We start from the raw sequence: 14,380 nt of genomic DNA on the forward strand, positions 1-14,380 counted from the left end.
TTCCCGGTGGGACGGTACTATGTCGAGGCTGCCTGGCGTGCGGCCGCTGCCCGGTGGCCGGTGGCCGCCGCTGCCCGGTGGCTGCTGCCCGGTGGCTGCTGCCCGGTGCCTGGTGCCCGGTGGCCGGTGGCTATTGCCTGCCAGCAGACTTGCGAGTCGCGTCAGTGTCCACTCTCTCTGTAAAAGTAGAGATGAGCAGCGCAGCGTCCGTGGTCTCAGCTTCAGGTTTATACAGGACGCGCTCCGGAGATTAAGTGTGACGATATTAATGTAGTGATATTCTCAGATGATAATAATGTCAGATCGGTCAGAGACCAATAGGCCTACATTCATGATTTCATTTTCTTGTTGCTTGTCCTTCTCTAATGAAGGGTAGTTTGTGTTACTCCTTAATAAGTGGGCCTATTGTTTTTTATAATAGCTTACATTGGTTTCATAACCTTCTCAATAAGTCTCACATCCCCGGACTAATAACGTGGTCTATATACAGCACGTATGTAGTGTAGTTTACATTCATCACATTGGGAACACCACAATGCTTCTTAATCTTTTTATTTTGGTGCGGTCACTTGTCAGAAGAATAAAAAAACATGAATATTGTTTTACATATATGTTGACAGCGTGTATTGAAGTCATTTACTTTTTTTCTAGTTGTTGTCCCTTTCTGATTGTTCTGTATGAACATTAATTGTACAAAGAATTAGATATAGCTTATAGAGATTTGTGCATGGTTGTAAAACATGTTCTCACGTTGTGAATAAGGGTTTGAAATTAAGCCTATAGTCCGTAGGGTCCATTTCCCGAGGAACATTAGTTCCCTCTGCTCACTTTTGAGGCAAAGTAGATATTTTTAAACCCCCACACATTCAGTAGGGTCCGCTATGTTGGGCTTTTTTTCTCCGTTTGATAAGAGCCGTATTTCCCTTTTTCCATATTCTTCCCCTCCTCGTTATTTTCCATTAGAAGATGCTGCTCATTGGGTGAAACATTTGGCGCATGCGTCTTCTCATCTCTACATCAGTAAATCTGTGATCGATAACGTGGTCTATTTGAGAAAGCCGTGAACGTGCACTTATCCTGGCTATCTACACCTGGCTTGACATAGCTCCACCTGTTTATCCTGGCTCGGCAAACGTGCAACCGATTAAGCCGCGATGAGCAGGTCACACTAAGTCAAGCTGCGCTTTTTCACTTATCCTGGATATCTTTATTCTACTTTCGTGTAACAGGCCCCAGGTCTCAATTTGTTAAGCTGAACTTAAACGTTAAGTGAGACAAGATCATGACAAACAAGTTGTTAAATTTGCTGACGACACAGTGCTCATCGGGTTAATTGAAAATTGTGACTATTGAAAATGAAGACTATCAAAATGAGAGCTTTTGTTGATAAATGCGACACTCATTTACTAGAACTCAATGTTAAGAAAACGGAATAATTATTAATTGATGACAGCTGAGACAGCGAATATCAAACATTCAGAAGTTGAAAGGAGTATCTGGGCATTTTTTTAATGACAGGCTAACGTGGTCTAATCATGTTGACCTATTGATGGAACAAGTCCACGTGTATCATGTATGAGAAATGAGGTGAATACTGATGTGTTAAAAATGTTTTTAAAGGTGCCCTGCCACATGTATTTCATTACTTTGTGGTGATGTCTGAAGTTCTACCATAGAGTGCAGAATGCAACATTTTTTCTGGACAAAATGCCCTGGTTATCTTGTCTCAAGCCATTCTAGCATGGGATAGAAAGCTTGCGGGAAGACTCTCATTAATATTCAACGAGCTAAGCTGTTTGACTCTAATTGAACAGCTAGCCATTGAAAGCTTGGCTGTCAGTATCCTTAACCCAGCGCAACTGGCAACACAGCTCATGAATAGTAACGAGCTCAGGCAACATGACGACAGACTGACCAGTTTTTGTAATTGGCCTGATTTCTCTGCTTATTTCTTTTCAGTGGCTAGAGCTGACTGGAGGTAACAGTTCATTTTCATATTCACAATATGTACCTGACACATTTCAAAAAATGCAAGTAAAAATGGTTTTGTGTGGCAGGGCACCTTTAATGTCAGTGATATCATGTAGTGTTTGGAGTAACTGTGTGGTGGGATGGAGTGGGAATGCTGGGGCAACTGAGAAGGCCAGGATTGATAGAGAAACTAACTAAATAGCATCTCATTTACCAAATGAAACCAAAAATGAAACCACATTTATGTATTCCTTTCTTTATTCATACATCATTTCATTCCCTCCTTTAGCGTTTCATTGTTTGTTTTTGTTAGAGAGCATTGTTGTGTTTACACATAAAGCCATGATCCTTCACTTGACTCATCTGCAACACCGCTGAACTGCTCAAGATCTGTTATGTTTTTGTTTTTTTTTCTTTTCATTTTTTTGTTTTTACCAATCATTCTTCTTCGCCACTCAAATTTGCCAGCTGGTTAGCTTATATCACGTACAGTTTTTGGCACAACTCTTTTAGATTCATCTCAGCCAGTGAGATTACTGGAGCAGCACTATCGCCACGAGACGTTTGCATAAGTAGTCCAACTCCAATCTCCAACCTGTAGTTGTTGGCAACGCCGATGTGTTATCACCCTTCGTTTCAGATGAAAACAGAGTGGGTAACCATAGAAACCCGTGGAGAAGGGCCTTTAAACTAACAGGATTAGAATGAAAGCGAGTGGGTCTGTTCCATTTCTGTTTTTGTTTCTATCGTCATTTGTGCCCATTCAAGATTAGATACTTCATATACCCTTGCCATGAGAGCAAAACAAGAGCCCTACATATCCACTATGGCTCATTAAGCACCAACATAATGCATCACAGACGATGGCTCCTGTGTGGATTGTCACTTGAATTTCACATTTGGCCATCCAAGCCCCTGTTCGCTGGATGAGTAATGACTGTAACATCTCTATTTCAATGTCTCTGTTGCTCTCTCGGTCTGTCTTTCTGTCTCTCCTTCTGTCTTCTCTCTCAGGGTTTTCTGCTCGTAGGTCCTTGGATCGGGGGCTTTCTGACAACAACCAGTCTGGAGGACACAGCAAAGCTGGTTATAAAATACTGTGCCACATTTTGTACTGTTAAAAAAAAAAAGGGTTTCTTTCTTCTTTTTTTATACCACTTTGATGTTTTTGTTGGGCTCTGCAATTTTGTCTGTAGCAAATTGGAAATGTTCTGTTCTCTGAGAATCTGTTTTGCTTGTTGATGATACTTCCAAAAAATTACAAATTGTTCATTTTGATTCATAATGTGTGCACCTAGTGTAATGACCTGCCTCATTGTGAATGCATGACCAAGACAAGAATATAGATGAGAATATACTCAAGAAATATAATATACTCTGTGTTAATGTTAGTTAAAAAGCTTTTATTGAGGTTTTATATTTACGAGGAAAAGTGTGGCATTGATGACAAACTCACAGACATTTCTGAAATATGAATTAAGTCGAGTTTAGGTTTCAGAAAAGAATCAGGGCTGGTCAAATCTATTTTGGCTATTTGTTTTGTTTTTTTAAATCAAAGTTCAAGGGGGAGAGATAATTAAAAGATGTACAGGCATACAGATAGAAAAACTGAAAGGCAGATTTTCTGTGTGCAAATGTGTTGACAGATCACCCTGAATTATGAAAACAGCGATTCTGTCACTGCCTCAACTAACCTATTATCTCACTCTTCACTGGCAGTCCATCAGAATGCATAAGCCTCTGTTCCAGCTCTCTTTTAAGTGGCCTGTCCATTCTCTCCCTAGCATCGTAGTGTGTGTGTCCCAGCTGGTGCTTTCCCAACCTTATAGTGGCTGCATAGGAATGAGCAGGGCAGCCATTAAGCAAGAAGTCTGAATCTGAGTGACATATTTGACATATTTGACTAAAATTAATGACAAATAAAAATATCTTTAAACATCTTTCAGGGCTCTCAGATTTTAAGTATTGATGTGTTGACTATAATAAAGGAAAAATAATGTCAAATCATATAATCATGGTGGAAGGAAATTGTTTTGAAACATGAATTCTTGAATTGTAGATGATTGTTTAATGATTAAAGCTGTAGTTTATAAGTTAAAGGGTTTTATGGGGAAATATGCTTTATTCTCTTTCTTGGTTATTGGTTTAACGGGAGGCTATGTGCCAGACTTTTCCTTGACTGGAAGCAGGAAGTCATCACTCCCGCAAAAAATGGTCCATTTTTATTATTGAGCTTAGGAGGTGCTTGTAGGAAAATTTGGTTATTTGGGGATTTAGCCAAGCTAACTGTTTTGTCAGTTTCCAATCTTTAGGCTGTAGCGTTATGTTTACCATACAAACATGATAGCGGTGTTGATTTCCTCTTACTTTACTCTGTCAAACTGTTCCTTTAAAAATGAAATATCTCCGTTACAAAACATTGTTAAGTAAAGCAAAAAAATCATTTTAGCACTATGTGCTGCCCAGACCATATGTGACAGCTATTGAGCTTTTAAAATTTGCATTTATCAGCGTCATAACTCCTCTGCCTCATGCCTTAGCCTACATATTAACTCTCTGCCTACATAGAACATTCATTCATTCTTTTGTCTCTCTGCATGATTGTGCGCAACCCTACGGCTCACACGCCACCCTTTCACTGTGACCTGACACCTGCTCAGTAGCATCAAGTGTGTGTGTGTGTGTGTTGTGTGTGTGTGGTGTGTTGGTGTGTGTGTTGTGTGTGTGTGTGGTGTGTGTGTTGTGTGTGTGTGTGTGTGTGGGTGTGTGTGTGTGTGGGTGGGTGTGTGTGTGTGTGTGTGTGGGGTGGTGTTGTGTGTGTGTGTGTGGGTGGTGGGTGTGTGGTGTGTGTGTGTGTGTGTGTGTGGTGTGTGTGTGTGTGTGTGTGTGTGTGTGGTGTGTGTGTGTGGTGTGTGTGTGTGTGTGTCCCTAGAAATCCTAAGTGTGCGCATCTCTATATGAGTGGGTGTAAAACATGCATGTGCTCAGGTGTAAGTTTTTACATGATTATTCTGCTTGTTGTCTGTTACCTTGTCAAACTGGTTAGATTTTAAAATAAGCATGAATTTGTTGCTCTGTGAGCCACACAAGCCTGCAAATCTTACAGACGGTGTTTTGGTAACAGGAAACTGCCCACATGGCTTTCTGTTTTGATCTCAGCAGTTCAGTTCTATTGTGAACAGTTCCAGTGACGTGTTTCAGGGACGAGGCAATCACGCTACCGCTGTGGTCATTTGCTGCTTTACGATGAATCAGGGTTGTAATTTGAATATATAATTCCTGTAGGGGCCACATTGTTAATTGATCACCCACTCTACAGTAACTTGTGGCAACAATTTGTTCCCTTTTTGTTTGTCTTAGATTAAAATTAAAGATAACTGTTAGCATGAATAACAAATTTCAATGTGATTTTCAAACATCCTTCACAGCTGCTGATAATATGTGTGGTTTCTTGTTTATTTTTTTATATTTTAATTTTTGTGAATAAAATATTTTTACTGCCTGGAGAAAATGGGTGATTTCCCAATGTCCCCACTCTTCATTCTGGATGAATGTCTCCTCTGTATAACTTGTTTGAACAGATTTTGGTTTAGTTGGAATGAGAGCCGTCAAGAAAATGTCTATGATGTGAAATGTGCAGCAGGAAAACAAATGATACACCATATAGCTTCTATACAGGTTGATATATGTTCAAAGACCTAGTATAAAATATAAAAAGGACCACTTCAATCTTTTCTAAGAATGTATTTTGATTACATAAATGAGCATTATGATTCCGCTTGATTTAACATGACAAAAAAGGCCTAATTCTATACTCTCTCATATCCTTTAGGTATGGGAATAAAACAGCAGCATTAAATAAATGCATAGTAATCTTCTCTTTCCTGTTCATATTTTAAAAGCTCTGTTTATTTACCACCACTGTGTCAGTCAGTGAGACTGTATTGTGAGGATGTCCGACCTTTCTCACAGGACTTTGTACGTTGAAAAAAAAATTCTTGAGGGGTTTCTTTTTCTGTGTTTGCATATCGCTGCTGCTGCTATTAACAACTCTGATCCAATCAGCCTCTGCTATAATGACCTTTGTTGTGTAATGGATTAAAGGTATTCCATTTTAATGCATCAACTGCAAGGACTTTGCATTTACTTACAAATAAAGAGAAACATTTACAGAATATGCCAACACAGTTGTTTGGTTTGTTTTTCTTGTTTATATAAGAAAGAAGCTTGACTAGAAAAGTTTATTCCTGCAGTAGAACTTGTTTAAGGTCGAAGCGTTTTGGTCTGATGGTCAGATTTAGATGTTGATAGAAAGTTTTTTGCCCTGCTTCCCCTCCTCTTCCTGCCTCTGTAAGTGCTGGTCGTCATGGCTCACAGTGTCTGCACCCAGCACAGAGATGCCTCTCAGCGCCATGGAAACGTGTCAACTTATTAAGCCATCCAAACATTGCACAAGGACCCTGCATGGTGACTGGCTGTCAGGAAGTGAAGTGGCCTTTCTAATTAGTCCAAAGAGTTTGACCCTCCTATTAAGCAAGATAGGTTGCATGAGCACTGGACATACTACCGCCAGGTCAAATGCAGTACAGTGATTTCACTAACTGCACAGACATTTTAACACCACATTAATTCTGAAAACAAGCAAAAAAAAGTATTAAAGGTAGCAAAATATAATTTCCTCAGTAGCTCTATCATCATCACTCTGCGTGGAAGTTATGGTTCTTGGGAAGAAGTTGGCCAAGGACACTCTGCTGCCTTCTGTCCTGGAAGACGCAGAGACCCAAAGTGAGAAGCTGCAGCTGGGAGAGGTAGGAAGCTCACCATACAGCCAAGTGTGCAAACGCTTCAGTAAGGAAAGTGTGAACAACCAGGTAGGCATTTAGACGTGTAGGACCGTTCAGATTTAAATGGAGATTGTGAATTAAACATAGAGGGACTTTTCATTCAATACATGTTATTGATCTGCAAAAGAATATTTAGCTTTAGAAATGGTGGTCATAAGTTAACCATAACACCATCTCTAGACACGTCTGAGCACTTTCAATTGCCAATGGGCAGGGGAAAGCAGCGCTCATAAATACAGGCTAAAGACCTGCTAATTTCTTTTTATAGATTGCTCTTTTGACCTGTGTACGTGCTTGAATTCATTTAACAGAGGGGACTCATGTCACCCCGAAAGTCTGTCTCAATTAATAATTCATGTAGTCTAATCACAGGGCTGCTCGCTCTACTGTAAATGCAAGAAATACCTTATGAAAGCAGCCCATTTTTAAATAAATATTTTTAATGTCCACACAAAAAGTGCCTTAGAATGTGCAGTACCACTCACATGCCAAATAACGGTATTTCTGAGTAGTCTATTTAGTTCTGAAAATAACAAACACATGACTGAGAAATGACTGTGCCATACCCCTAGACAGAAATGGAGTGAAAGACTGCTTAAACAGCCTCTGGCGTTGTGGGATAAACACATAGAAGGGAAGGTAACTAGACTGGGAGGACAAAGGGATACATCCACATTGATAGACTCAGTTGTCAAAAAGTGTGTGTATCAGTTGTATTATCCTGGCAGGAAATTCATCAAATCTCCTCACCCATGCTGCCAACAACAGCCAGTTTTGAGGAGTCATGATGTCTTACTTTTTCATTCTCCACCCAGCAGAGAGTGAGCGGGACCGAGGTCGACATGCGTGGGCCAAAGGACCAACGCTCGTGTCCTGAAGGGAATGTGCTAGACAGAGGTGAAAGAGAGGGTGAAGAGGAGGAGGACGAGAATGAAGAGGAGGAGCTGGGAGAAGTAGAGTGTGTGATCTCTGATGAGGACTACGACACAGATTTGGAGCTCAGAGGTAAAGAGGGGAGATAAATAGGGTGGGAAAGTTATTACATTTTATGAAAAAGGGTGTGATGTTCCCTCTTATGAAATAAAAAGGTGTGGAAATGGCTTGGTGATAAATGAACCATTTTCATCATGTTATTTTCTGTCTGAAATAATGTTTTATACCAGGCTCCAGCAGTACAAAGTGTCATGACAGTGAGTCTTAGCTTGATCTCAATCAGAACAGACATTGATAAGGCAAAACCCTCCTGCCATCCCATCTGTTAATCTCTTCCCTTCTCCCTTTCCATCGTCTCAATCTCTAAATAATTTCAGGAGAGAAAAACAAGACAAAACAGTAACTCCTACATGTGCCTGCCCACACATGTGAAGCTCTGTTCTACATCTTAATGATTTCATCTCAGTCTTTGTCAGGCTTCCTTTTCAACAGAAGTGAAAACCATCTGGTGTGAATGAGCTCCCCTGACAGGGCGAAATCAGTCACAAGAGAGTTTTCAATATCACATTCAAAAGATCCTCCTCCGAGGGAAAGTGCCACATCTCTCCTTTTACATAGAGTATTGATAGCGAACAATAACAAACAGCTAGTGTCTTTTGTAATGTTGCAGATGAGAGGGAGGCCTATGACCCGACTGGGCAGACGCGCTACATGGAGGCGTGTGCAGCGTTACAGGTGGTACCTGCCTCCTACTTCCTGCGGCGCATGCAAAATAGCGAGCTGTCCATGATGCATCGTGGTCTGGGGCCTCAGGTACTTTAATCTTGGGGATTGTATGAAAATTATTTGGGGACATTGTTCTTTTGGCTGAAGGGAGGGTAGTCTTCGCGGAGAGTAAGGGCTGGTCTTTTATGTATTTATCTTTTTTAAGTCCAGATTTATATTTATTATCATTATTTTCTTCTATTTATCTGTATCTAATTTCATCTGTAGGCACTGATCTGCCATCTGCGGCCAGTTCATTCCTTTAGTGAAAAAACACACTTCTAATGTGTTAATTGGCGGCTATAGTAAAATTTATTATTATCATAAATTGTTAACATACTAAGTTGGGTGCACCCTGTATTTATGCTTTGCCTCTTTTAGTTATTACAAGTAAACATTTACAAATTGTACACATTTCTTCAAAGCAGCAATAATTGATGTTTCATACATCATATGTGAAAACAATGTGAAAATGGTTGCTTGTACGTAGATTTATAGTGAGTGTCAGCTCATTGTTTAGCTGTCCGCCAACTTTACTGTTTTGGTTCCCTCTCATTGTTCTTAAAGCATCCCTTGCAGTTGCAGTTAGTCTCTTTTTTTCCGTTAAACTCCCTGTACCCCTAGTCAGCACCAAACAGCACAGACACAAAGTTAGCTCCTACCTGGGGAAGAGCCAGATGTTTTCCTTTAGGAATGATAGAGCCCAAAAACAAAGCTAAAAGAGAGTGAATATTTACTTTTGCAAGGTGGCCAGAAGCATGATTCCAAATGAATAATAAGGTTGCTCTGTACCTTCCAGATGTGTAAACAAGCAACTGTTTCCTAACAAGTTCATATCACAAAGTTGATTGTATGTCAATTTTGTGCTTAACTTGTTTCTGCTGCCCCCGATTGGCCTTCAGTTTCACCTGGGGGAAGGTATTCATATTGAACATGCATATTTGAAAAATATATATTTTTATGCCTCTCTGGCGCTTTTTCAAATTAGCCCAAACCTTTGATCAGCGGATGATTCATTAATTCAAAAGTCACATTCACCTCCAGGGCAACTAATCATGACATAGTTGGGACAAAATGGATCATGCATGTACTTATCTTTGCAGTACACTTTTACTTTAGTCCATTATAAAGAGTTTACCAATACACATTTAAATGGAGAGTCCTTCATGCCTTTGAAGAGAGGGAAAGCTGCTGGCATTGATTTATACTCAGAGAGAGCTCATTATGCAGCTATATCTAAAACTTAATTAATCTCTGGGGAAATGTTCTTATTTTTGAGCCTAAATGACAGCTAATACTGTGACCCATGTAAAAGTACTTTATTATCTGGCCCTTGGTCTTAAGCATTAGACACAATGTCAATATTGAGTCTACATGTTTTAGCTCTCAAATAACCCCAAATATACAGTACACAGACATATACAGATGTTGCTGGCAGGTTTAGATCAAACAGGAAATTTGTGTTGTTTTCAATTAATGGATCATATAAAGTGCACACATGTATAAAACATGCACACATATTTCCTTTTACACTTAAACCCTATATAGCCTAATTCTAGCCAACAAGTCATTCATGATATCTTTTTAACAGTAAATGAATGTAAGTCTGTGGTTGTACATCTCGGACTGAGCAAAGAGAAAGTGCATTTCATGGAGCTCTTAGCAACACAATTTGACATTTCCACAGGCTTCCACTGGTCCACAACGCTGTAAATGAAAGTTGTAAATGTAAATCCATTTCTTAACAAGCCATTTCCCGTGGTTTCAGCTTTAATAACATCATTCAGACATATTCAATTGAATTTTAAATCAGTCTTCACATGTCAATCACAGAGATTAGAAGTAAGGCAACCAGGTGCAGATAATGGTCTTCTAACATCTTAGAGAAATATACTCTGCATGCGTTTAAACACACTATCCTCTGATGGGGCTGTTTCTGCTCTTCTTTTTAAAAATCAAGTTAACATGGGGCTTCGTGCAGCCAACTTTCTCATTAGCCGTGCTAGAAACTATAATTTTCATGTTCTGCGAGCTTCATTTCTGACCCACGCCTCCACACAGCTCCCTTCTGCTTCATTTGTCTCACACAGGTTTAATATTCCCCTCTCGCTCTCTTTCGCTTTCTGCCCACCTGCATCAGTACATCTGCACTTTTAACTGGAATACAGATAAGAAAATATGCTGCAGTGAACAAACAGAAGAATTTCACTTTGAGGTGGGGGGGGGGGTTGGTTGTGTGTTTGCAGGGCACCAAAGCACTGGCAGTTCCCCTGGTAACCAACACTTCAATACTGAGGCTGAACCTGCGAGATAATTGGATGGAAGGAATGGGCGGAGCTGCAATAGCCGAGATGTTAAAGGAAAATTGTTACGTTACAGGTGTTTTTTTTGGACACTCAAGCATGCAGACATTTTCTCTTCCCTTTCCCTCACTTTGTCTTGCCTTTTTCTAGCAAAAGTGCCACTCTTACTCCCACTCGTATGCCACTCTAACCCCAATCATATCCCACATCTGGGGTCCATGTTTAATATTTGTCAGTATAATGAGCAAGTCAGGAACCTATGGAGGGATCTATGGAGAATGACTGCTGTGAATTACGCATGGCTCTCTGATGTGGTGTTACTATTCAATTTTCAGGGGTAATCCAATTGCAAGAAAATACAGTATAACAGGCTGGTAGCCAACATGTATATATTTTTTACTGATGCTGCAGCATCATTAGCCAACACAGAATTTTAAAGGAAAACTATTTTTTGTTTTGTTTCAAATGAATAAACATATAAAACACATCCAACTCTAAAACTCTACTCTAGAGTCAACTTTAAGTTAATTGTATTGCCAGTACAACAAACGTTGTCAGTACGTTGTGGAGCACATCATGCAAAAGGATGATCAGAAGAACACAGAACACAACTAAAAAATATAATGTAAAAAGAAAATGTTTTAAGCTCATGTTAGCAGGTATAATGTTTACCTTGTTCACCATCTCAGTTTAATGTGTTAGAATTCTAACATTTGATGACCAGCACTAAACACAATTTGCAGCTGAGGTTGATATGTCATTAGTTTTGCAGGTAATCCCCAGTGTTTACCTGCAAAACACATTTGTTGGACAAATTAAAGTTTTGAACCACTCAGATTTAAAATGTAGACTATATCTCCTCTTGCAGGGCGACAACTAAAAAAATGGGAGACAAAAAATATTCACAACCTTTTGATGAAGTCAAACTTTAAACAAAAGAAAGGGAAATGAATGAGTGACCAATAATTTTGGGTGCAGTCTTAACTATTTTGTAAAAGACTCTTCATTAGTAGTCAGGCCAAAACTAAAAAAGACTCTTAGCAAACTGGAAGCAACTGATGTGCAGTATACAACTATGAAATGTCTTTTTAACTGTCTAAAACTCCACTGCACTTCTTCTCCTTGGACTTTTATTGTGTGGGGAAACCCATCAGCTTTTCTTGCCACACACTGTCCTTTACATAACCTGTGTATTTGTGTGTCATTCCCAGAGGTGGATCTATCTGACAACAATCTTGCGGATTATGGGGCCAGGGCCATCGCTGGAATGCTTAAGGAGAACAGCACCCTGGCTAGCCTTAATCTGTCAGGAAACAATTTCACAGACCGGTCGGCTGAACACCTCGGCCCGGCCCTGATAATTAACTCCAAGCTACAGCACCTCGACCTCAGCCACAACACTCTGGGAGAGCGTGCAGGTAGCACAGCAATTAGTTATGTATAGTAAAAGTCACATACTGTATTTTCTGTAAGGCCTTAGCCTTCCAAAGAATTAAACAGTGCCCATGGCTCCATACTTATTTTTAAATACTTTAAATTAGCAGCACCAGATAACTGAACTTCAGTACCCCGAAATTATCTGTTGCATCAATAGATAGTGAAGGACATTAAATAGGTTTGAGGATTGAGATAAAAAATGATGGTAGCACTTTACATTCCACCACGGTAATAAGTAATAGTGTGGTAAAAGTGTAATAATAAATAGGTAATATATAGGTAATAACTTGTAATTACCAAAGTAACAACTGGGTAATACATCACAGTAATAAGATGTAAAACTGGGGTAGGTGATAAGAAGGTAACAGATGTAATAACATGCAATTTCCAAGGGAATAACTAGGAATGTTTGTTTGATAACCATTTGTATATCTGGGTAGTGGTAATACAGTTATATTAATATTGTAATAGTGATACAAATGGGGTAATATACTGTTTGTTCATGTTGATGAGATGGTGACAGTATTATAGGCTACTATCAGCCTAATACCTTCCAAATTAGATAAATCTTCTTGAATTTAAATTTGGTAATTACCATATTATAATGCTGAATTTATCCACCCTTTATGTTTCAAATATTTCCCTTTGGTTTCAAGGTAATACTTTACAAATTATGTTTAAACTTGTGACTTTTTGGCTGGAAACATGACTGGGATCATTGTAACTCAGTTTAGTGGACTTACAAAGGGTGAAACTGGGATGAAACACAATGACCTGCTACTTAGATATTAATGAGTCACATACATTGTACAATGATAACTGTAAAAACAACATGACTACACAACACTGTGATGCGGTAGCATATACAGTAGGCTAGCTAACATGTAAGATGAAATAAAGAATGAGTAGTATAGTCGCAGTATAATTTAATATTTGCGATCACTGGTATCTATTATTATTAGATTTTTGGAAAATGATCCTCATAAAATGAGTAAGAGTTTGCAGTAATAGTGCAGTCTTATCTCTAAGTTGTCACAGGACAGCAGGCAGCAGCAGACTGCGGCATTCAAAGGTCAAGAACATTTTGCCTTCATTAAAACCTCTTTCAATTATCATGTGGATGAGCTTTCTGACAGGCACCTTGTAGAATAATGGCAGACGAGGGTACAATAAGCATATTATGTAGGTAATTGAAAATAAATCTTTCTGTAGGAAAGGGGAGACACCACCATGTCTCATTGTTGTGTGTGCCGCTATGATTCATCCCCATATTTAATTTTATTTTCTCCACTGCTGAAATATCAAAGGATATTTTTATGCTTTTCGAGTGCACTCTTCCATATAGTAGGTAGAATGTGTACCAATCAAACACGCTTACATTCATGCTATGGTTTTATTGATTTTTTTGAGCAAGCACAATAAGTGCATCTTTTTCTTTGATTATGAACCACGGAGTGCTGTGCACATTCTTATCCTCATGAAGATGATGATGATGATGATGATGGGGATCTTTCTCTTTGAAAGCTTAAGTGTGTAACTTTTTTATATTAATGAACGTCCGTTACATTCAAGCCATTGCCAAATGAGTTGCTACAAAGCAACAAAAAAAATTTCTCAGTATGTCTATGTTCAGAAGATTATGTTGTCCGACGACTTTCGCACGCAGAAGCTCGAGTGAAGATAATTACCTCTCGTACAGAGTCCATTGTGTTTTTGTTAATCCTTGGTGTCCTCCTTGGCTATTAGCAACTGAGTGGAAGAGGGGTGGGGGGTTGTGATCACAATTGGCTTTTATATGGTCAACAGTAGTTGTTGTCATTACTTAGAATTCCTCATGGGGGGCGACAGAATCTATGATTTATAGCTTTAAGATCTCTGCCCCCACGGTCCTCATTCACTTGTGCTTTTAGGCTATTGCAAAACACGTAATCTCACCATCTCAGTGGAATATACTGGAGATGAGATAGGTTGCTCCCATAGAGTGTGGAAGTGGGTGTTTGATTTGAATACATACTTTGATTTTGCGTTCTTACCACTAACACATCTGTCGTCTGAGATTTTTCATCCTGCACCAGTCTGGATGTAAATAATTTTCCAAAACCAGATTTCCACTATTTGGGAAATACT

At 39.3% G+C, this 14,380-nt stretch overlaps 2 protein-coding genes across 3 annotated transcripts in view; both read left to right on the forward strand.

Annotated features, from left to right (window-relative positions):
* The window catches only part of nos1 (nitric oxide synthase 1 (neuronal)), a 44,690-nt gene extending 38,921 nt beyond the window's left edge, over positions 1 to 5,769 (forward strand). Inside the window, exon 28 of the mRNA XM_032515192.1 lies at positions 2,986 to 5,769. Coding sequence (XP_032371083.1) covers positions 2,986 to 3,001 — 16 coding nt within the window. The 3' untranslated portion in view covers positions 3,002 to 5,769. The remainder of the gene's footprint in view (positions 1 to 2,985) is intronic.
* Positions 5,770 to 6,483: 714 nt separating this feature from the next.
* The window catches only part of lrrc74b (leucine rich repeat containing 74B), a 12,249-nt gene continuing 4,352 nt past the window's right edge, over positions 6,484 to 14,380 (forward strand). Inside the window, exons 1-5 of one of the 2 annotated variants that reach the window (XM_032515197.1) lie at positions 6,484 to 6,779; positions 7,631 to 7,820; positions 8,419 to 8,561; positions 10,760 to 10,892; positions 12,028 to 12,234. In XM_032515197.1, the coding sequence (XP_032371088.1) occupies positions 6,687 to 6,779; positions 7,631 to 7,820; positions 8,419 to 8,561; positions 10,760 to 10,892; positions 12,028 to 12,234 (766 nt within the window). In that variant the 5' untranslated portion in view covers positions 6,484 to 6,686. The remainder of the gene's footprint in view (positions 6,780 to 7,630; positions 7,821 to 8,418; positions 8,562 to 10,759; positions 10,893 to 12,027; positions 12,235 to 14,380) is intronic. The other variant, XM_032515198.1, reaches the window with a different exon arrangement.

Source organism: Etheostoma spectabile, chromosome 5 (genome assembly GCF_008692095.1).
Source record: "Etheostoma spectabile isolate EspeVRDwgs_2016 chromosome 5, UIUC_Espe_1.0, whole genome shotgun sequence".
Classification (NCBI taxonomy): domain Eukaryota; kingdom Metazoa; phylum Chordata; class Actinopteri; order Perciformes; family Percidae; genus Etheostoma; species Etheostoma spectabile.